Genomic DNA, 24577 nt, shown 5'->3' with positions numbered 1-24577 from the left:
ATAAAGATGCATCTCTAGACTATATTCTTTTTAAAATGGGGTGAAACTTAGAAAAGAGAAGATTGACATGATTTCGGGTGCGTCTAGAGATGCATCTTTGGATACTTGAAGGGCAACTTCGGATTTTCAAGGATGTCGTATTCACATATAAGGGTGGAAAGAGCATTCCCTTATTCTTATGGTGAGTATTATTTTGGGTTTTTTTTACTACACCCATATGAAATTACCCCTTCTTACCATCTAGAAATTGAAATATGGACACATCCTAATACAACAAATCTCTTCATCAGAAATGCACTCCATCCAAGTAAAAAAATATCTAAATACACTATATTAAAATATGGATTTCAATATCTAGACACATCTCATCTAAGTACAGATTTTTTATATTGTCTATGTGTGTATATGGTAATAAAGGTGTGAATCTGGATTCCTATCTCCGGACAAACCCTAGAAATAATTATCTACATTGTTTGTGTGTGCATGTGATAATAAATGGGTGAATCCAAATTTCAATTTTTGGACAAACTCCTAGACATAATTAATTGTATTGCATGTGTGTGTATGTGAGAACAAAGGGGTGGGTATGAATTTCAATATTTGAAAAAAACCCTGAAACAAATTGTAAGTATTGCTTGTGTGTGTATTTTATAACAAATAGATGAATCCGAATTTCAATATCCATACAAACCCCTGGGGAGTATTATGAACCTCTGGACAATATTATGAACTAGAATAGAACACTTAAGGACTTTGTTTATGTCCAGTATCACTACAACATTTGTGGACTATTATGAGTTACTTATGTCAAGTATGTATATATGCACTAACTTTTTATACCTTCATAATTCCAACATGTTCTTCAAATGCACTAGTTATTTTCACACACAATAAATCATACACATAAATCATTCATAACTAAGAAAAAATTGTCATTGCTCATTCGTAAACCAAACATCAGTCATACATAACTCAACAATTCCAAATGTTTACATCAAAATACCTATTAAAATACAATTATTGGGTATATCTAACAATTTGGTTCCTCTTTTGCCTTATATACTGCAATGCATTTTGTGTCTCTAATAACATAGTTTGAAAGTGACCCTCTCAAGAGTGTCTTCCTGAAACTCTCATATATTTGTGTCATCTCTCTCAATAACAACAATACAATAACATATAGGAAATACATCAACGGCTTGGTCCGCCCTTTCTTATTCCTCTCATAGTAACTTCTTATGAGTTGGCCTAGGAGGAACTCCTTTTGGGTTCGGTGTCGTGTAAGGGTGAGACACTTTATAAAACCATTAGATGTAACTATATACAGTACGTCATGGACGATACGTTGGCACACTACATATATCCTTTGGAACTAGATGCTTATGGTATCACTCTGCAACAATTTATTCTTATTCTTTTTAGCAGCATTAATTTTGGAATTTTTTTTATCAGTCGATGAAGGCTATTGGAAACTTGTTAGGTTATCTCGTAATAAACCTCATTTATCGCATTTATTTTTTGTTGATGATGTTATTCTTTTTGCAAAGGTTTCTAACTCCTAGGATGAGGTCATTTCTTATATCTTGAATCGTTTTACCATGTTTTGTTTTGCCTTAAAATGAATGTTGCTAAATCAAATGTGTTTTTCTCCACTACCACTAAGAGGAATAAAATGGATTTAATTAACTATATCATGGGTATCAAGCGAATTCTTACTCTAGAGAAGTATTTGGGTTTCCTTATGTTGCATGGTCGTCTTAAATGTAAGGACTTTGAGTTCCTAAAGGAGAAAATAAGTTAGAGGTTAGCATCTTGGAAACATAAATTGTTAAACAAGTCTACTCATTTGACTATAGTAAGATTTGTCTTGAACTCCATCCCGAATTATTATATACAAGTGACTTGGCTACCTCAGTCAACTTCTGAGTTTATTGATATAATGACTAGGAATTTTTGTGAAAAGGTAATTATAACTTTGGTGTGCATCTCGTTGGATGAAATAAAATAACCAAGTCCAAAAAGTTGGGTGGTCTTGGGATCCGAAAATCAAGATAGTATAATACTTCTATGCTGGATAAGTTTGTTTATGGTCTCCATTGGGATTGTGATTTCCTATGGGTCCAAGTTTTGAAGCATAAGCAGATTAGTGCAAAAATGTTCCTTAATATGAAAAAGGAATTGATATCACTTACTTGTAATTCAATTATGGAACCTCTCAATGCTCTTAAATATGGCTTTGAATTTAGATTGGGGGATGGAAACTCATCTTTCTGGTTTTCAAATTGGTTTGGGGTCGGGAAATTGGAGGAGCGGGTTCTCTATATGGATATTTGTGACTTGGTAATGCGAATAAATGGTGTTTACTTGGACAAGAATTTAAACTTCAATTCATTATATACTAATATTTCTCCAATTGTTTGCGATCTTTTGAAAGCGCTACCCATTTGTTTGAATTCTCTGATGCCTATTGGTTAACCTAGAAAATAAATTTATATGGTATCTATATTGCTCGGGATGGTTATAACTAGCTCAACAGGCATGTATTTGTTCAGCATACAATAGACAATAAATCTTGGAAGTGGATGTGGAATACTCCTACTCCTGAGAGGGTGAAATTATTCCTTTGACGACTTTATATAAGTCCCTTCCTATCAGTGTTGTGTCATCATGGTATGACCTAACAAAACAATATACTATATGCAATCAAGACGATGAGGCGACTCTACACTACCTGAGAGATTGGGAATTTTCTACTCGTTTTTGGAAATAGATTGGCTTATTGAACCCTATATTCTTCAAAGGGGATAGTTTATATGATTGGACTAGACATGGAATCAATTATGGTTCTATCTTTTTGGCTGCTTTCTAGTGGTTGTGAGGTGTTGGTAATAAACTGTGTCTTGCAATGGAGCGGTGTCTTCCTATACTTTGAAACTCATCACAGTGAACTATGCTAATCGGTTTGCTAAAAAAATTCCCAAACATAATTTGTCTCATTCAACGAGAAAGATTATATGAAATGCACACAAATATAGTAATATGATTTTGAATTTCGATGGAAGTAACCTCGATAATCTCGTCGTCTTAGATTTTGGTGGATTGATTCGAAATGCTGATGGTGCCTGGGTTCACGTTTTTGCGGGCAATATTGGTTATTCCATCATGTTTCATGTTGCGCTAATGAATATATATCATGGGTTTCCTATAACCTGGGAACTTGGCATTAAATACCTGATGTATTATTCTGATTCTAACTTTTCTATCAAACTTATCTCAGAGTCTATTAATGTGTGGTATCATTATGTCATGATTCTTTACAACATTAAAGAGTTTATCTCTTGATAATGGAAAGTTCAACTAATTCATACTCTTAAGGAGGAGAATGCTTCTGACTATCTAGCTAAACATGGGGTTAGTAATGATATGGTGTATCGGTCCTTTGTGAAGCCTCTTGTTGGTATCATGACTCTTCTGCTACCTGATGCTAGTGGAATTGTATTTTCCAGCTAATTTTCTTTTCCTTTTCCCATATGTACAAAAAAAACATAATATTGTACATCACTATATTTCAACCTACTTTAAGTCCATTGCATTGCATATACGAAATATTGTCTGTTTTGGATATAGAATTTTTTTTACAGTGTGGATTTTTAGAAAATGTGTCTAGTTTGATATAAGAGTGATAATGTTGCATATAAAATATCGTTGGCCTAAATTCCTAATTAATATGGAAATTTTTATTGTACCAAGACATTTGCCCCCCTATCGAGGTTAATGAGCTAAATGGTTTTAACCTTGAGTATGCTCGTGGGTCTGACCTATGGAGGGTGACAATATGATATTGAATGGGACTTTTTGGTACACGAAAAGGGTCTGAACTAAGATCTGGTGGTAAAATTTGATGAGAGTGTTAACATCTTACAACTATAGTCTAACGGTGGAGTACATGCAAACATTTTAATGTGCAAGTCAGTGACGACCGAGAATGAATGGTATTTATATTTAGAATAACGTGTACATGAATACAAAGCCTTTGTTAAGATTTTATAATATGTATTTATATTTTGAAACCCTGAAACCTCTTGTATAGGACATTTGTATCGTTGGACTAATGCTTCTATTTATCTAGGAATCTAATCCAATTTCCACTTAGTTAATAATGTGTGTGCGTGTGTTTGCGTTTATTTTTTGTGTGTGCATGTGTGTGTGTGTGTGTGAAATTCTTACTTATTATTCCAATGCTAATTATTTAGGGATTTACTCCAATTTCCAACATGTGTGTGTATGTGTGTGTGTATCACTTGGACAATCATAAATCCTTCTTAAATATTTCTCTCATAAAGAACTCATGCTTAAGGGTTATGCATTGTCATAACTTTAGTGAATAATTTGGTATGTTCGAGAAACATTATGTTGAACATGTGACTTTTATTTGTTCAATGGCAAAGAAACCTCATATCCCAATGAAGAGCTTAGTACGGAATATGGCTTCCATCATGATAAGAAGGTAGTTATTTTGGCTTCATACATGATGAGAAAGTCATTAGTTTACAATATCTATAAATAAAATAATCTCCCAACCATTAATAAATGTCTATCATTCCACTAAAATCATATCAAACATTAGTCATTGTTGTACCGTTGAGTTAGGCTATTTGAAGTTTTAGAAGAAAAACAAATGTCACTCGCTGTGGGATCTTTATACAAATATTTATCGGTCATACACATTTCTTTGTACAAAAAATTAAATTGTTTAAAGACAACAATCAATTTCAACACAACTAATAACATTACAACTTCACCTATATAATACATGTCTTTTATTCCCGACGATGACATAAATATCATCATTCTTGGAGTTATTAAAGACGACGATGATATAATCATTATTGGAGTTTTTGTAATTGGTTTTTCTCTAGTTAACACTCTCAACAAGGTAATTATATGTTTAACCAACAACATAATGTTGTGGTTGTCTTGCAAAAGTACGTCGTGCTTGCTTTGTCAAAAAATTCACGTTACTTGATTAACCAATTTCACTGGATGACTTTGATTATTACTTGTGTCTATATCGATCAAAGTTTCAAATATTATGTTCCTTGAGAGATTCATATCTCCCCATATTAAGTTTATAGCCATTTGTTATGAATAAGGACAAATACAACAATTCTCCAACAATGTCATATGGGAAGGAATGACACTTGGCACAAGATTCTTTCATAAAGGAAATCAAGAGGAGTATGAGAGAAAAGGTTCCTAACCAAAAATATGACAAGGAATTTATTAAATAAAATTATGATTAACAATCAGGAGAGAAATAGATGGATGATGAAATCATCTCTCTCTCTCTCTCTCTCTAGGTTGTTTATGCTTCTTTAAATTACTGTATTTTCAATCTCCTCTCGTATTTTCACTTTCCCTAAGGAGATTGTAATGTACTTAAGGAATTTAGTACAATTTCAATTGTGATTTAAATTGAATACTCTCTATATTTTTTAATCATAATTTTTTATGTATTCGTCTCTTTACTCATGGTAGAAATACCTTGTACAAAGGGTTTGGAAAACTACAATCAAGGATTTCAATGACACACTTCAACAATTTTTGTGATGAATCAGATCCTCGCCACTCCGTGTATATGCAATAAACTCATCTAGACAAATCACTTTATTGCATGTTTTGCAATTCTCTGACAACAGTTCCCAACACAAGTTCACTTCATGATCATGATAAGTTCCTAAATTTAATAAAATTTCATATTATAACTAAGTCATTTGATAACTTGTATAACAAGAGTTAATGTTAAAGACTTTAATTTATGTATATACTAGGATTAGTAATAATTGACTAAGGTATTAGTACTTTCAAGTCATTTCCCACACTTTGTAGAAAATTAACCAAGATCTAATTAAGGAAAGTCACTAGGTGAATCAAACAAAGGCTCGATAAGCAAAAGCACGAGAGTTTAAAGGATTACGCAAAGAGAAAACTTGTGAGGCGAGCCATATAGTTTTCCTAGTAAATCATGGCAATTTGGTGACTTGTGTTAATTAAATGGAAAATACTTCAAGGTAAAAGAATTTTAATTCATAAGGCAAGTTAGACAACCCGCCTAAAATATAATGGAGGTTTATCAAGTTACATGGGTGAGCTGGAAAATACTTCAAGGTGAAGGAACCTTAGCTCTCGAGGTGAGTATGCATTTCACTATGAAAAATTCCACTAATTTAGAATTTATAAACATCGGCTTATAATTCCACTAATTTTGAATCTATAAACATCTGCAGTCAAACTGAAAATGTTTGATGACTATGTTTTCCTTCTACGTAATGTGAGGTATGTTCTTGAACTTAAGCAAAAAAATGTGTCTATAAGCATGTTTGATGAACTAAGCTACTGCACTAGAATTGAACATGAGGTGTTGAAAATTTTGCATGGTGCATTAATAATGACTTAAGGGTCCAAAGTATGCGGGTTGTATATTTTGAATGGTTCCACAGTTATTGGTCATGCATTGGTAGTTAGTCAAGACCTTCTTGATAAATTTAAGTTGTGGAATTTGAGATTAGGGCATGTTAGTGAAAGAGATTTAGTTGAACTTGCTAAACATGATTTAATGTAGAGTAAGAAATTAAATAAACTAGAATGGGAGTGTTCTGCATAAGACCTTTTGAATATGTTCAGTCAGATATATATGGTATGGAAAGGGTGACAACTCATGGGGGTGAATTATATTTCCTCTCTTATTATTGATGATTTTTATAGAAGATTATGGGTCTATATTTTGAAAAGTAAAAGTGACACGTTTAAAATTTTTAATGAATGGTATACTCTTATAGCAAATCAATTGGAAAGTAAACAGAATGTTCTAAGAACGAACAATGATTTGGAGCTTTTTTTCCATAAAAGTTTAATGAGTTTTGAAGGATACATGGTAACAAGAAGCATATAACTGTTTATGGCACACCCCAACAAAATGGCTTAGTTGAAACACACGAATATAACCATTTTGAAGAGAGTGGGGTGCAGGTTGTTTGTATATAGGTTACCAAAGAGTTTTTGGGGTGAAGTTGTTGCCACAACAACTTACTTGATTAACAAATGTTTATTTACATGAATAAACTTCAAGAGACTTATGGAAGTTTAGAGTGGGAAATCAGTAAACTACTCAAACTTAAATATTTTTAGATCTTTAACGTTTACGCATATCAAACAAGATAAACTTGATTGTATGGCTATGAAGTGTGTCTTAAGTAGTTATCCTGAAGGGGTGAAGTGTTATAAACTATGGAAGATAGATCTTGGAGGATCAAAATTTACCATAAGCAGGGATGTTACTTTTGATAAGACTTATATTAAGAAGTGAAAAGATATGGAGGTTAAAGAATCTGAAATTATGGTGGAAAAGACTCGGCTTGAGGTGCAGGTTTCTACTAGTGAGACTAGAGAGAAGGAGGAGAATGAGACTCCTATTTCTAATACTATTAAAGAGTAACATATAGTGTCTCCTAGATCATCAATTGGCATGTGATAGAGTTATGATGGATATTATATAACCTCAAAGGTGTGATTATACTGATCTTTATTTGTTATGCTTTAAATGTGGCTGAAGGGTTGCAAGATTCAACCAAAGACCTTCAGAGAAGCAAAGATAGTCAAAGATGGTTGATGACAATAAATGATGAGATGAATTCACTGATGAAGAATTGTACTTGGGAGCTTGTGAGGCTACCTAAGAAATAAATGGTGGTTCAATGCAAGTGGATCTTCAAGAAAAAGGAAGGTATTCCAGGAATTGAGGAACTGGGTTTTAAGGTAAGACTTGTGTCAAATGGTTTTACTTAGGTGGAAGTGATTGATTACAATGAGATTTTTTCACCTCTGGTAAAACATTGTTCTATAACGGTACTCATGGCAATTGTAATTCAATATAATCTTGAGTTAGAATAGATGAACATCAAAACGAAATTCTTACATAGAGACCTTGAAGAAATAATATACATGGAACAATATGAAGGTTCTGTAGAAGATAAGACTAAGATATATTTGTTAAAGAAATATTTTGATGGGTTAAAATAAAGCCCAAGGAAGTGGTGTCATCGATTTGATGAATTTCTTCTTAAATATAGTTTTGTAAGAAGTAATAATGACAATTGTGTATAAATATAGAAGAGAAAAAAGAAAGTCACGATCTACCTCCTTCTATGCATTGTTAATATTTTGATAACAAGCTCTAGCATGAACAAGATCATTAAGCTCAGAGAGATATTGAATGATGAATTTGAGATTAAAGATCTTGGTGAATTGTTCTTATCTCAATATAGTTACTTGAAGAAAGTGATGGAGGAGTTTAAAATGTAAGATGCTCAAATCGTCAACACTCCATCAGGTCATTACACAAAGCATTCAGTTAAATAATATCTTCAAACCGAGGAAGAGAGTAAGATAACAGAAAGTACTCCCTATGCAAGTGGGATTGGAAGAATTATGTATGTTATGGTTTATAATAGACCAAAATTAACATATGTAACTAGCATAGTAAGTCGATTTATGGAAAATCTTGGTCAGGTTCATTAGGAAGCTTTAAAGTGAGTGCCAAGATATTTAAATGGTTCTCTAAAAGGTGTTTTAAAATACATAAGGTCAATTCAAGAGGAATACGTTTGGAGGGTTTTGTAGATTTAGACTATGTAGGTAATATGGACACAAGAAAATCCCTATCAGGTTTTGTGCTTATGTTATTTAGGACAACTATAAGCTGGAAGGAAACTCAAAAATCAGTGGTCACGTTATCTACTACTCAAGCGGAATATATTGTCTTGTTGAAGGGGTCAAGGAAGCCATATGACTGAAAGGTGTGATTGGGGAGTTATGGACTACTCAATAATGTGTGAATACAAATTGTGATAGTGAAAGTGAGATTCACTTAGTCAATCACCAAGTTTATTATGAGAGAACAAATACATTGACATCCATTTATACTTTATAAGGGACATGATAGAGTTAAAGGAGATTCAAGTTTACAAAGTGCCTTCAGAAGAGAATCCAACAAATATGTCCACCAAATCTTTGCAAAGATCAAGGTTCAAGCATTGCTTGGACTTGGTCAAATTTGTTGAAGAGTGATTCAAGCTTTAGAGAGAGCAAGAAGGTGCTTGGTGGTTAAATTGACATCAACATCGTTTTAAAGTCTATGTGGAGAATTATTGTAGTATGCCTTAAAACCTCGAGTGAGAAAAAAAAACATATTTTGGTATTGACATATTTTCATACTTGTGCATGATAAGGTTTTGGTAGTTATAAATATGAATTTCCCTCGTTTTGTTGTAATATAGTTGTAGAAATTGTATAAGGTAGAATTTCTAGTGAGAAGTAAATGGGTAAAATTTCTTAGAATTATATTATAGGTTTTGCAACCTTCTGGGATTATCAAAGGGATTGGTGAACACTTAAACACCTTGGGTTCATGTGATTTTTATATTGAGAGTGGGAAGATTGAAAAACATTTGGGTAAAAAATAAGATTTGATCTTGAGAACTCCAAAGACTAATTTCTTATAACTCATTTTATATTCTCCTGTAACAACTTTTAAAATATAGTGAATCGGAGAGATCCTCTCTCCTTTAAACGTAGATCAATTTAATCGAACTAGGTAAGCAAATTTCATGTGTTCGTGCCTATTATTATTTTGGGTTAACATCTATTTTGTCCCTGTCAAATTGGAGATTTTTGAAAAAACCCATGTAAAAAAAGCTTGAATTCCCCTGTCATATGAAGATTCTCCTGTTTTATCTCCTCAAAAAATTTATCCATCAATAACCTATAAAATGTGAAATCATTTTGAAGGATTAATATCTATTTGCCCTATACTAAATTGGTGATTTTTTAAAAATCTCAATGCCATGTTATTGTTTTTTATGATTGGGTTTCTTGTGAGGTTTAAACAAATGAATCTTCATATGGTATGGGGAGAATTCAAACTATTTTTTATAGCAAATTTTTTCAAAAATCAACAATTTGACAAAAGGCAAAATATCTATTAATCCTATTATTTTTATTACTTGAGGTCATCTATATGGTTGTCATTGATTTTTATTACTTTAGGTTATTTGTCTCATTCTCATGGTTCTCATGATTCTTTATCCCACACATCATTTTTTTTAATGTGATTGAACTATGAATAATTCTTCTTAACTGATTTTAATTATTCTATTATTTCATAACAAAACTTTAATGCAAATGTCATTGTTTTTCTTCTTATGTAAAACTACAATCATAGTGAGTAATTAAGTTTTTGTGGATTAGAAATCTAGTTCTTAATACTTTTCTGACATCAAGCTCTAAAATTTATTATTTTATTTTAAAAAATAATTGGAATATATTTTTTTTTGCCTAACTTTATAAACTTTTGTTCTAAATAAATCTCTTTATAATTTTACTTAGATCAATATAGATTATTGAAAGTTTAAAATTTACAAAAATTTCGAAAACACGGTAATCTAAAATACTCTGTGACTACAAAAATACTTAAAAAATGACATTAATGTTCCGGACTTACGTCATTATATTTTTACATAATAATAATTTATATTTTTTAAGTATTTTTATTCATATTTCAAAATTCAAATTTATATACATTTCTTTGTGTTATACTCACTTGATCATCTTTACAATATAAATTAAATTAAAAAAATATCAATTATTTTCTAAAAAAGAGTACAAGTATTAAGGATTTGAAATCACCTAAGCAACTATTATTATCTAAAAAAAACACATAAAAGACCCCCCTCAAATCTTCATTGAATAAATACAAATGATACCATACATTTATCTAACATATAAACTTGTAAACTACAACATGTTTGTAAGTACATAAAATCATGGTGCCTATGCAAATTGCCTTTAAAAAAAAGAACAACAAATATATAACCCTATATTTGAGTTTTTATAACCAACCTTCCAACAAAAGTTAGATACAAAAGTCACATAATCTTCAAAACAAGAACTATATAAAATCCTCAAGTTTTCTTGTTAGGCTCAAACACAAACTTGATAATAGAATCTTTGATAGACAACAATTCAGGAAACTCGTTTTTGAGCTTAGAACCATCCATTTCATTGTTGCTTCTTTGTGCAACAATTACCTTAGCTTGTTCCTCCAAATCAAAATTGTTCCATTTAAATGAAGGATCAATGTAATCCCTATACAATTCTAGTATCTCGTTGTGACTTATTACTCCTGGATTTGTGAAATTCCATATCCCTTTTAAGCTCCTCTTTGCCATCTCAATTGATATTGGTAAGAGCTCATCTAGCACTGTCATGCTATTAGGTATGTTTACAACCTTGTTGTATCGACTAATCTTTGTTATGAAGTTTCTTGGATTGCTTAGATCTGATGATATTGGCATTCTTACTCTCAATGTGCAAACATTGTCATATTCTTTTAATAGCTCCTCCACCTGCATGTTTCAAAATAGTGTTAAACAGAAAATTGACACACGTGGATATCGGACACGGTGATTGAATGTTTGTTTTTCTTGTGTGAGATATCATACATATCTTCAATCAGAAGTGTCAGTGCTACATGACGTAACACAAAAGTTTGACTTAGAAATTAGGGGTGACAAAACGAGTCTGATCCACAGGATATGCATGTTTTATCCGATTTTTTTTAAGTCTGAAAAAGATTTTAAGTCTGCACTCTCTAATATGTCAGTTCCATCTCTTTTTTGCAGGCTTTTAGACAATGTTTTTTTGCAATTTTTAGTCTTTAAGAATGCAAGATCCTCGTGCCTGTCCTATCCTCATTTATTTTGCGGATGAGTCAAATTTTTAAGTCCGCACCCTCAACTATTTATGCCCGGCTCCACTCCATTTTTTCGGACTTTTGCAGGACAGACATGTCCGTTTCCACTTCTAGTATCGGATAGCAGACACGTCTTCGATCATAAGTGTCAGTGCTAATGACGTAACACAACACGATAGAAGCTACTATAAAGAAGTTGTAACTTCAAATTAAGAGACATTACCATGGCTTTGGTTTTTGAATAAAAGGAACCAAGGAAATTTGGTGTATCTTCCTCCTTGAATCCAATACCTGATCCAAGAGGATGTTCTTTATCATACTCAAATATGCAACCAGTTGCAAAATTCATTACATACAAATCACTTTCTTTGCAAACATCAGCCAAAGTTAATGTCCCTACAACATTAGTCCTTATAGTTTCAACTTTATGTGATTCACACCAATCAACATTAGGCCTTCCAGTCACACCAGCTGCATTCAAAACATGTGTTGGCCTAACCCTCTTCACATCCTCCAAAACTGATCTCCTATCTTGTAATCTCCCTCTCCCATACTCCCAAGAAATCCTCTCCTCATCACAAATCTTTCCTAACAATCCACCAATCCAACCTGTCTTACCATATATCAAAAACTTAATTCCCGATTCTCTTCGTCCGATTTCCGTAACCGACCTCAAAAGCCTCGAGTATCCGTATTGAAAAGACCATTGAGGTTCGTCGGATAGGTTGATCGCTGAGAAACGCGGATGCGGATTCAACGCGGTCGATACATCGCCCCACCAATCCGGATTATTCTTGTACCAATCAATTGTCATCTTAAGTCCTTCCTCCCAACTAGTTTTCTCCTCCCAACAAAGCTTCTTAAGCTTTTGATCATCCAAAAAATATCTTTTATCATTGAAAGGCCTATCTTGAACAAACTGAATCGCTTGTTTAGAATCCAATTTAAACAACTTGCAAATTTCTTCAGCTACATCTAACACACTTCTTTCTTTCTTAGTTCCAATATTATAAACTTGACCTATCACTCCTTTATGAAGTATAACATCAAATGCTTCTGCTACATCACCACAATGAAGATAGCTTCTCACATTCGATCCATCGCCATGAATCGGTAACTTTTCGCCTTTCATAGCAAGCAAAATGAATTTAGGAACAAGCTTTTCAGGATACTGGTTAGGACCATAAACATTATTCCCTCTAGAAGTTATAATAGGAAGACCATAGGATCTATGATAGGCCATAACCAACATTTCAGCACCAGCTTTTGTTGCAGAATAAGGATTCGTCGGTAAAAGTTGAGACGTCTCGTGGTTTCCGATATCGCTATCTAGATCGCTCTCACCGTAAACCTCATCAGTACTAACATGAATGAACCTCTTAACACACTTTGTAACCCTACATGCTTCAAGAAGAACATGTGTTCCATATATGTTATTGTAAGTGAATTCCATAGAGTTTCCAAATGAATTATCAACATGAGTCTGTGCTGCAAAATGCATAATAGTGTCTATTTCCTCTTCTATCAATATATGACTCACAATATCAGCAGAAGCTATATCAGCTTTGATGAATTTGAACTTTGGTGATGAAGTGCATGGTTGAAGATTCTTGAAAGTTGAGCAATAATCTAGCTTATCAAGTGCTACAATGTTGTAGTTAGGATATCTGTTGATTAGTCTAGTGGTCACATGTGAGGCTATGAAACCAGCAGCACCAGTTATGAGAATGTTGTTTGGTTCATACATTTCTGCTTTTGATTATTTAACTTTCTGTATCTTCAATGTTCTCTTTCTGAACAAAAGAATCAATGATTTTACCTTACATGAAATTCTTTTGTGGTGTGGTCATGGGATGGTGGAGAGAAATGGAAGCAATTAGTGTGGAATGATGAGAAAAGAAGAGAGAGAAATGAGTAAGATTTGTTTGAGATTAACTAGGTTTCTAAAATTTTACTAGGGGCTATAAGTTACAAACGTGGACAATGATCCGAGAAATGTTTTAAAACCTTAATTTAGTTTCCAATAGTTTATTATTACCTATCACATGTTTATTCCATGATTATGAACCTTAAATTTAGAATTTTGGAAAGAATGTGTTTTATAGATCATTTTTTTTGTTTAAAGACACTTTTTTTAATAAGAATGGAACTCAATAACTAGAATTATATATCTTTCTCAAATTCTTTAAAAAACACTAGTTATATTTTATCTTTTAAGACTTAGCACACAACCATCTACACTATCAAATTTGTTCTCATCCCAAATCATAGATGATCTCTCTCTCTCTCTCTCTCTCTCTCTCTCTCTCTCTCTCTCTCTCTCTCTCTCTCTCTCTCTCTCTCTCTCTCTCTCTCTCTCTCTCTCTCTCTCTCTCTCTCTCTCCCTCTCCCTCTCCTCTCCCTTCTCCCTCTCTCTCTCTCTCCCTCTCTCTCTCTCTCTCTCTCTCTCTCTCTCTCTCTCTCTCTCTCTCTCTCTCTCTCTCTCTCTCTCTCTCTCTCTCTCTCTCTCTCTCTCTCTCTCTCTCTCTCTCTCTCTCTCTCTCTCTCTCTCTCTCTCTCTCTCCACTGTAGTTCGAAAAAGTTTTGAAAAGATAGTTTAAGAACGATGATGAACAATTTCGAAAAAAGTTTATGGTAATGCTAAATTTAGATTTTTATTATTTATTTTTAATATGTGTAACACTCACTTAATATTGTCAATCCGGCGGTTGAGAAACTTAGTGTTGTTCGACAAGATGTTTATGTGATCAATGTTTTCGAAGTAAATGTTAGTAAACTAGTTATAGATAAAATAGATATTGGTAAGTATTTTTATCATTGAACATAAACTTTACAAGATGTTATGTTTAAATAAGTTTATGTAAAGATGTTAAGTTAGGTTTTGTCATAATTATGGAGAGGTCGTTCTAATAGAATAAAACTTATTGTGTAATATAAAGAAACAAATATAAAATATAAATGTAATTACACCATAATAAGTAAATTCTCTGTTTATACGACGAGACGAATAAGTTGTGGTAAGTGGTGCACTATTTACAGAGCTAATTTATCTCCAACCCTTTAATGAAGACCATAATTTCAAGAACACATAACTGACTTGTAAATGTAGCTCTAATTATTAAACTTTTTTATGTTCAAATGTCATATAGGTTTACATTCTTGAATTTTTGACATTGAGAAATTTAAACATTTGTGCACATATTATGTTAAGACCAAAAGTCAGATCATAATAGGATTCACAATTGTTCTTACGAATATCATTCAATTACTCTTAAGATGTCAGCTAGTTATTCTTAAATGTTTAGATGCTGAGACAGACAAGTGGGCTTGGAGTCATGCGAGAGATGACTCATTTTCTATGGCATCAGTCTGTCAAGTTCAAGTAAGTCTTTGTCGTCCTTTTGGGGAGCATGTGGGGAATCTCTTCTCGACTCTTCCATTGATTTGGGAGAGTTGGGTTCCTGCTAAGATGGTAGTTTTTTCTTAACAACTTTTGGAAGATATATTTCCGTAAAAGAAAAATTTATTCAAGCATAAAGTCATTATTCATCTGGTAGAGACTATGCGTGTTCTTTGTGGGGATAGCGTTGAGACGTCTTCTCATTTGTTCGTCTTATGCAGTTTGGCTTCTAGTGTGTGGTACAAGGTTGTTAAGTGGTTAAGAGTCTAGTTACCTCTTCCTAGAGATATTAGTGGAGTTCTTGAACTTTTCTTCTCTCTAGATTTTAGAGCTAAAGTTAGGGGTATGTTTACTATGATTTGACATGCGGTGATGCGGACTATCTGATTTGTTCTTAATGATAAGTTTTATTCTAGTTCGTCAATAAATGTGAAAGAGATAGAGGATAAGATTTTTTTGGCATGGAGTTGGTTCAGTAATAGATCACCGTTGAACTCTCTCCTTAACAGTTTACATTCAGAACTCTATCAGATGTATGTGTGTCTGAACCAATAATAATTCGAGAGTGTTGATCTGATCCATTGGTGTATAGTGGCTTCTTGGTGATTCCTCGTGGTCTTGGTCCGCGGCTGGAGGGTTTGGTGTTGAAGCTCTAGCTTGGTAAGTGTTCATTGTTGGTTTGCTGATTTTTTAGTTGTTGGACTTTCCTCTTTTTTAGTTTTTTATGTTGTTGTTCCTGTTCTTGTAGTGTTGATTTTTTTTTTGCTTCGCTTTATTTCTTTAATAGTTTTTTGTTGGTGTTTGTTGATCTGGTACTTGTGCATTTGGTCTTTCGTATACTCTTATAGGGCCTTTTTGCCCTATTTATTACTCCTAATGTCCCAAAAACAAGTGTCATATTTAATACTTCCACAAAATTTTAAAAAATATAATAAATAAAAGAGAGAATAATAATTCTACCAAATTATCCTTATCAATTATTGGTGTATTTGAATTAGCATTAATACAAAGTGAGAAAATAAAAAAATAAGAGTATTAATTAGAACGTACAATTGGAAGATAAAAATTAAAATTGCATTGGTAAGCTAAAGTGACAAGTATTTTGAGACAAATAATTTTTTAAATGCAACACTTATTTTGAGACGGAGGGAGTGATATATATTTGACCATTCAAAAAAAGTTATTCTAAAAAGACATCACAAGTTTATTCCTAAGAGTTCTGTTAATGTTGGGAGTTTAAATGTATTTGAAGGTGACAAAAACACAAGAAGGGATTGAATTATGTTGAATTTTCAATAACTTTTTTAGCTTCTGATTAATCTTAATCAGAGTTTGAACCTTCAGTTCAGAGTCAGAATCAGAATCACTCAGAGTCTTAACTCTTGTATATCTTTATCAAATTCTGAAATAGAATCTGACTCAGATTTAAACAAATGATAGCAACGGAATATAGCTCATAAGCAAGTAAAGTAAAAGCACAAGAGACACGAGCAGTTATCCTAGTTTCTCTCACTATTTAAGAGTAGTTCAGTCCCCTTGCACTTCCAAGGGATTTCCACTATAACCATACCTGATTACAAACGCTCAAGCATACAAGCAAGAGACTTCATTTGCTTATACATACAAGTATAAGACTTCTTTGCTTATACACAAGTCTGAGACTTCCTTGCTCGAGCTCACAAGCTAAAGACTTCCTTGCTTTAGCACACTAGCTAAAGACTTCCTTTGCTAAAGCCCACAAGCTCAAGATTTCAAATGCTCAAGAAAAATAGTAAGAGACTTATGACTCTATAACAAAATATTAAGAGATTTGCGTAACAACTACACTTGATATATAATCAGAGGTGTGGACAGAATACAACTTACAAAGACTCTAAGACTTTAAGAACTTCTAAAACATACAAATGTTAAGATGTTTTAAGTCTAATAATATTGACATAACAACTTCTTCTTTAGGTCGGCAAATCCTTATATAGAGAAGAGAGAAAATAGACGTTGGATACTTTTACCAAAAGGTTGGTTAACCCTTGTACTTGATTAGACACATCAACCAAACATATTTCTACATGATGAATGATCCTTTGAAGCTCAAACAACCAAGAGAGAGATATTTCCTTAAGTCTTCATGTGATCAAAAAGGTTTTGAGTTTGTCTATTGCCTTGGTAGAAGAGCTTCGGCTTCAAAAGCTGATCACATCAGAATCCTCTTCTTGGATTCTGAAGCTTCAGAGTCTGGGTCACCAGAGGCTGACTTTCTTCAGAGTTGACTTCTTCAGAGTCTAGATCTCCATCAGAGGCGGAATCTTTAGAAGTGATATTCAAAGCGAAAGTCTGATCTTCATATTCATATTCCTCAAGCATTTCTTCATATGTTTTTAATGATATAATCATGCATACTATAATAGATATTAGAATCCCCAATTGTTCTTTAAATACATTGTCATCATAAAAACCCAAGGGATGTGGTATTACCAATTTTGTTCCAATAATCTCCCCCTTATTTTATGATGAAAGACAATAGTATTTAAGAATAATAGTTGTTGATTTAATTAACTTGTTGACTTCAGGATCAGAGGTTTGTAAGCTCCCTTTGAGTTTGATAGTCCAAAGGGTAAGGTTTGTAAGCTCCATCTAAGTCATATCAAAGTTAATTAAATTCTTTTAATTAACATGTTGACTTCAGAGTATGAGGTTTGTAAGCTCCCCCTGAGTTTGATAGTCCAAAGGGTAAGGGTTTGTAAGCTCCCCCTAAGTCATGTCCATGTTAATTAAATCTCTTGAAGCACAAAAACATTCATCTTAAGAAATTAAGCATAATATAATAATCACCAGATTTAGGTGCTTAAATACTCTTTATCTCTCCCCTTTTGTCATCAATAAAAAGATAGAAAATAGGGAAAAGAAAACATATTAAACAAATAATATATGGGATTTTATCAATTACGAATAAAAAAATAAAGCAGGATTAATTTCCCTTTTTTTATCATTAGTAAAGAAAACATGAAACCAGAAAAGTGATGATAATAAATGACTTTAGTGGTTGAAAGAGGTTCTGCAAATCACTAGATATTTGAACCTCTCTTCTTGGTCAATGAGATAAAATAGTCAATCCTTGGAAAGGGAAATCTGAAGACCAAGCATGTATCTCTCTCTTGATTCCATTTGTGCTCATAAGTCCATATTGATTTCTCCTTATCGCATCTTTCTTATAAGAACCAACTTATACCGAACCAAGAATCCATTCCTCCTTCTTTCATAATTTCTAATGAAATGAGGAAAAATTTAAAATTTTCAAAAACGGTTGGCTGAGTCGGGACAGTTCCAGGCACCCCATACCACCTGACACCGAGTGGTGAGATCAAACGAGGTTGTTCATGTTCAGGAGGTTCATGACCCAGTAGTCGAGACAAATGTGATACATGTTGCTGATGAGGTGATATATGAGATGGTCCATTCAGATGCCCATGTTGCAGATGAGGTGGTCCAGCGAGATGTCCATGTTGTTGCCGAGGTGACTGCCACATATTTGGTCCCTTCTATACTATTTACACAAAGGTTACGGCTCCATCGACGGATCCGTCCATGCACACTGATGAAACGTCTGCAGGTGATTGCAGTTATCATGGATAACCTCATTTGTTTGATAAACCTGTATGTCAAGGTTTTACTGGATTATCTCGGACAACACACATAGCTCATGGGAGACCTATTTAGATATTATTGTTATTTTTATGTATTATTTGTATATTATTTATATATTATGTGTAACATTAATGAGACATATACACAATATTTTTTTATTAAATAATATTTTGAATCTTTCATTGATGTAAGATGAACATAACTTAACATTTGACAAAAGATTACACAACTTAGACATATCTTAAGAAAACAATAATTAATAAGAAACCTAAATACTACCAGATGATTCTGGACATTTCATCATCTTAATCATGTCGTCGATAGATCTTAAAATCTCCGCATCTAACTTGATCACCCTTTTGTTAGTCTACAGCAAAACGATCTCCACACATTTGTCACATCTTCATCAGTCTTCAACTCAATAATGTTGTATTTCACCCTTTCATTAGTATCAATCAAATCTTCACGAAATTTGATCTTTCTCATATTTTTATTATCGGTATCAAAAAACAATTCAATCAACTTAGATGTCAAGGCGGCGAGAGATGTGGTGTCATCCGAAAGCCGGAATTCTCCAGGAGAAAGCCGGAATTCTCCGGGAGAAACAGTTATGTTGAATTACATTTCTACCTTAATAAAAAATTAAGGAAGAAGCATTTTGAGATGTTCTTTATCCACCAACAAGTTACTTAAATTTATACAACTTTGAATTCATTCTGGACCACACAAAACGGTCGGAGCAATCACAACCGTCTAAAATTGTCGACAAAATTCTAATCATTTAAAAATCATAAAATAAAATACCAAAACTTTTATTTTAGTTGAAATTTCCAATAAAACATGATAGATAAAATTTTATTTTAGTTGAAATTTTCGATAAAACATGATACTTTTTAAAATTACCGTTAAAATTTTATTTTTAAATTGCCTACAAAAACCTTTATGCACAAATTTAATTGATTTTCTAACATAAATACTTATGAAATGATGTGAGGGTGTGAAGTACAATCGAGAATGACAAGTTAAATACTCCAAATATGAGTAGAGTTTGAGTTTCCATTACCACATTTGGATTTATGTAATAATTTGTATAATAATTTATAGATATTTATTATATGATTAAATATATTAGTGATAAATATCTCAAATTTCATTTTTAATTCTTCAAAATATCTCTTTTAAAAAATAATTCTCCTCAAATTTTTCATTCACACTTTAATCTCTCATACAAATTAGCTACGATTTTTATAACTTAATAAGAATAATTTATTATTTAATGACTGAATTAGCAACAATTTTAATGTTAGAGACCAATTAAAAAATGTTAAAAAAACAATTATTTGGAAACAAATATTTTGAAAAACTAATATTATTTAAGAGGACCGCAGGAGTGACTCTTACACCAACAGAGATGCCCAAGAATAGAAATAATGATGAGTTATAAAGCTATGTTTCACCTTTGAGACCTAGAAATACTTTGGCAGAAGAGTTACAAGTAATGTTTCACATGAGACCTAGAAATACTTTGGCAGAAGAGTTACAAGGTAATCTGCTAGCTAGAAGTACTTGATGTAGGACGTCAAACCATTATTATAAATTTAAGAGGAAAACCGATACATCCCACATACCAACATAGCAGAACCAAAAAAAACCACATCCCATGAGACACAGGCATGTACTTTATAATATATCTAGAAAATTGTAGCAAGAACTTAAAATAGACAGTTATCTGCAATGAAACTACAAGTATTCTGCAAAGAAAAAAGAAACACTAGCTGAGACATCAATAAAGTAACTAATCCAATACAATAGTAGAAAATCGGTCATCGCCTGACAAAACAGACTTATATTGCAATCCATGCACCCAATTGGTAAACAGAATCTCACTATTCTTCTCAACAATTGCAGTTACTGAATATAAAAATCAACTTCTGCTTCGGCGTCGATCCCTAATGCCATTTCTGCATATATATTATTTTGAAGCATCATTTGTCAGTACAAAAACTACAGCAAATAATAACTTAATAAGTCAAGCAAAATTAACATAAATCAAATGCATACTCGGCAGAAAGGTAATTAACTTAAAATCAAATGTTCCATGAAAAACAATGCCTGTTGGAATAGTGACACAATAAGAACTAGGCTTAGTAGGAAACATTTAAGGGTGAGCATAACTGACCCATTAGCATATGGCACCTCCTCACGGGCACGGTAAGGAGGTGGTGACCTGCTGTAGCTGCGTCCACGAGGTGACACACTGCGGCGCCTGGGAGACCGCCCACGAGGACTGAAACTCCTGGTGCATATAAAAGAATGACAAGTTAAGCAAATGATTATAATTCTTATCTTGGATTAATAAAAAACTCTTGAGCCAACCATTGGACAAATAACATGGATACTGCGTCTGATCACAGAGATAAGCATAATTCTGAGGTATAATAATTTCCACCGTGATCATTAAGGAAAATACCTTAGTAAACATAAATGCCAAAACAATTGCACATGTGTTCAAAGAAATTGTAGAAATCAATCTAACCTTCGCCCATAACTTGGACTCCTGCGAAATCGAGGTGGACTACGGCTACGGCGTCTAGCTGAACCACCACGATTGCGACATTCACGGGCAAAATGGCCAGGTTCACCACACTCATAACACTTCAGGTCAGAACCGCCTCCACCGCCACCACCTCCTCGACCACGACCACCGCCACCACCACCGCCGCCACCAGTTCTAGAATTGTGTGAAAGCTCGACCCTCCAACCGCTCTTACCTGTTCCACAAATGAAAATTCCAAAAGTAAAGATAAAGTAATAACGAAAAACATGGGGCTAAATTTATGAGAACGAAAACATAAACAGTGTTTAACACTTCTGATGTTTTCTATTTTGATAAAGATACTTTTATTTTTAAACCTTGAAAAGGGAACATCTAACAAAAAGTTTAACATATTGCTGTTAGCTGTAACACAAACAAGTATTAAACAGGTAAATATTTGTTGTACACCAATTCATAACCCTGCAAACATACTTGCCTTTAGGCTGATCAATTCAGTAATAAAAAAGACCAGAAACATTAAACGGGAAACAGAAAAGCTGGGATTACATGATCATTAAAATTTTAATTGGAAGGGTGTGTCAATTGTTTAAATAAATTCATAAACATGTTCATTTAAAAAATGCCCAGACCATATTTCAATAAGAGTTCGTTGCATGGATCAAACAACATCACAAGGCTACATCAACAACAAAGTTTTCCAAATTTTAGAAAATTTAACAGCAGCATATGAACACAGTAGCAATATCATATACACATCATTATGAACAAGTTCTTCATTCAGTAAAGACAATATTCTGTTACCATAATATTCATAGAAGTTATTTAACCACTGATCGACGATAACTTATCGGAGCACAAATTGCTCAGGGGGACATATATACAGAACACATGCAGCACTCAGATGGGCGACAGATTAATTGCAGTAGTACACATCTCAAAAAACAAAGCCATTATGCAAGAGAAGTGCCGCTTGCGAGATGACACCCCAAAGCAGTGCAAATCCTTAGTTCACATTGTAAATTCTCTTTACATGAAGTCAAAGTGTACTAATCAGCAGACTCTGAAGAAGACTAACGAAAAAACCACTACTGCAGAGCCGCTTGCTTAAGAGATTTACAAGGCAGAAGTAGAAGAAGACTTAAATATGTAGAGTTGAGGAAAACCCTTGAACATATCGACCGGAAAAAGGGGGGAAAAACAATAGCACATTAGCAGCTTAGAATAGTCACATAATAATATATATGCCATTTTAATAATCCTTCTACACATACCATCTAATTCCCTAATAGCATCCTGTGCATCTCTGCGGTCATCGAAGTCAATAAAAGCATAGCCAGGTGGTCTTCGAGCAACCCAGACACTGCAAGCACAAGATCCATGAAAAAATAAAATCACTTCCCCAAATAACCGTAAGTAGCAAAACTGAAAAATTGAAGACTAGGTTAACTGAATCAAAATCCTCATCTATAGATCAAAATTTTCTTGCTTCTACTAATAATGATAACAACAAAAAATACAATGTCATCTTATTTCTCCTAAATTTCCAAGTTCAAAACAAACAAAAAAACAATTTTCTTCAAACCAAACAAGCCCTATAAGCCCTAATGAAACATGCAAACGAAATTGGATCTACAAATAACCAATATTTCTTCAATTACCTTCGAATAACACCAAAAACACGGAATTCGTCTTCAAGGTCCCTCTCCGTGACTCTCGAATCCAGATTACCCACATACACACGAGACATCGTTTCGTTCGTGATCTAGAAACCTGCGAATCAGAAATTCAAGGACAAATTTAATTAATGTAACCTAAAAAGAGAAAATTGAATAAGAAATTAAAATAAAATTGAGCGTCGGCGAATATTTCCACGACGAAAACAAAAGGGAACATACGAAATCTTATTAGAACGAAACGAAAGAAAAAAAGACGTAAAATAGAGTGATTTGTGAATGATGGAATCAGAAACTATGGAATAAGAGATCTGAAACCTGAAGAAAAACCCTAGCAGCCTCCTTTTGTGTGATTTGTTTTGAATGATTTTGATGAGTTAGGGATTTTTATAAAGCCCTCTTCTTTGATAAGTTCACAAAAACCTTATGTTATAATGTGGACACACGTACACCATGTCCATTTTTGTCTTTTCTTAAGCGTGTACATTTTTGTCTTTACACAAATGCAACCTTCTTTGAGAGGTTTATTATTGGTCAATTTTTTTTTTGTTACAACTGGAAAATGGATTTTTTTTACGTAAATAATTATTTTTTGGGGGTCAATTTTTGCCGACATATTGTCTTCACCTTGTTTACATCTTTCGAGACATTCAGATGGTCGTAGAGGAATTTCAATTTGACAAAGTTGTTACCCCATAAATCAAACTCATTGGATGGTTTGATTTTGTCGCTTTCATCAGCCTCTTGCATCAAAGAGGAAATTTTCCAATCAGCTATGCAAACCTCGTCACTCATCAAAGTTTTCATCTTCTTTGGGGATTTCGGACGAGACTCCTTCGGTGGCAGGATGGTTGAGACTTGGGGCTCAGAAACGCAAGGGGCTGTTTTACTTGGTGCTACCTTTCTCTTCTTTAATGTCAGAGTTTCTAAAGAACACAAGTCTGACTTAGTCGCGGATTGGCCGAATCCTCTTCTTGTTGCCCCGGCTTCCAACATCATCTCTTTCTGCTCCTTCACAGACAAGACAGTAATTTTTCTGTAAAAAGGACAGGAAAAAGGTTAGGAAATAAAGTGCAGTACAACGAATAATGCAAAAAGAAATTAGATGAGTATTACCCAAAAAATGAAGGACTTGTTCCTCGGGTAAAGGCAATAGATCCCTGACCATCATTATACAAAAGGAATCTAATATGGCCAAAGACTGGATTTCTAGGGCGTTTACCTTATCAAAATTAAAGTCAGATATTGAAAATGGGTTTCCGGTCTAATAGATAGGAAATCAATGGGATCCATTTAACGTATACAATACCTGAGGACATCTCGATCCACATCTAACTCGGAGAAACCGGTCTTTAAAAGCCTTTATAATTTGTAGTTTAAACTTGAAGAAAAAATCTTGACGGGAAGGCTACTAATTATGATCCAACCATCCTTCTCAACACCTTTGATTTCAAAAAAGGAGAAAAATAAGCCTATGATGGGCTCTATGTTTATGG

The 24577-nt window shown here is 33.3% G+C and overlaps 2 protein-coding genes across 3 annotated transcripts; both read right to left on the bottom strand.

Annotated features, from left to right (window-relative positions):
* Positions 1 to 11018: 11018 nt before the first annotated feature.
* LOC127093095 (trifunctional UDP-glucose 4,6-dehydratase/UDP-4-keto-6-deoxy-D-glucose 3,5-epimerase/UDP-4-keto-L-rhamnose-reductase RHM1) lies at positions 11019 to 13689 on the bottom strand. Its single transcript, XM_051031992.1, has 2 exons — positions 12033 to 13689; positions 11019 to 11462 (listed from the first exon to the last, which is right to left on the bottom strand). Exons 1-2 carry the CDS (start codon positions 13554 to 13556, stop codon positions 11019 to 11021), a joined length of 1968 nt encoding a protein of 655 aa, XP_050887949.1. The 5' UTR covers positions 13557 to 13689.
* Positions 13690 to 20489: 6800 nt separating this feature from the next.
* LOC127092526 (serine/arginine-rich splicing factor RSZ22) lies at positions 20490 to 23548 on the bottom strand. Of its 2 annotated transcripts, none has more exons than XM_051031426.1 (6): positions 23400 to 23548; positions 23067 to 23178; positions 22680 to 22768; positions 21388 to 21622; positions 21031 to 21150; positions 20490 to 20812 (listed from the first exon to the last, which is right to left on the bottom strand). In XM_051031426.1, exons 2-6 carry the CDS (start codon positions 23153 to 23155, stop codon positions 20776 to 20778), a joined length of 570 nt encoding a protein of 189 aa, XP_050887383.1. In that variant the 5' UTR covers positions 23156 to 23178; positions 23400 to 23548; the 3' UTR covers positions 20490 to 20775. The 2 variants fall into 2 exon arrangements, with proteins under 2 accessions (XP_050887383.1, XP_050887384.1); XM_051031427.1 differs by having other exon boundaries at positions 21031 to 21147.
* Between the last annotated feature and the right edge of the window lie 1029 nt (positions 23549 to 24577).

This window comes from Lathyrus oleraceus, chromosome 6 (assembly GCF_024323335.1).
Source record: "Lathyrus oleraceus cultivar Zhongwan6 chromosome 6, CAAS_Psat_ZW6_1.0, whole genome shotgun sequence".
NCBI lineage: Eukaryota > Viridiplantae > Streptophyta > Magnoliopsida > Fabales > Fabaceae > Lathyrus > Lathyrus oleraceus.
This window is presented reverse-complemented; position numbering and strand designations above follow the sequence as displayed.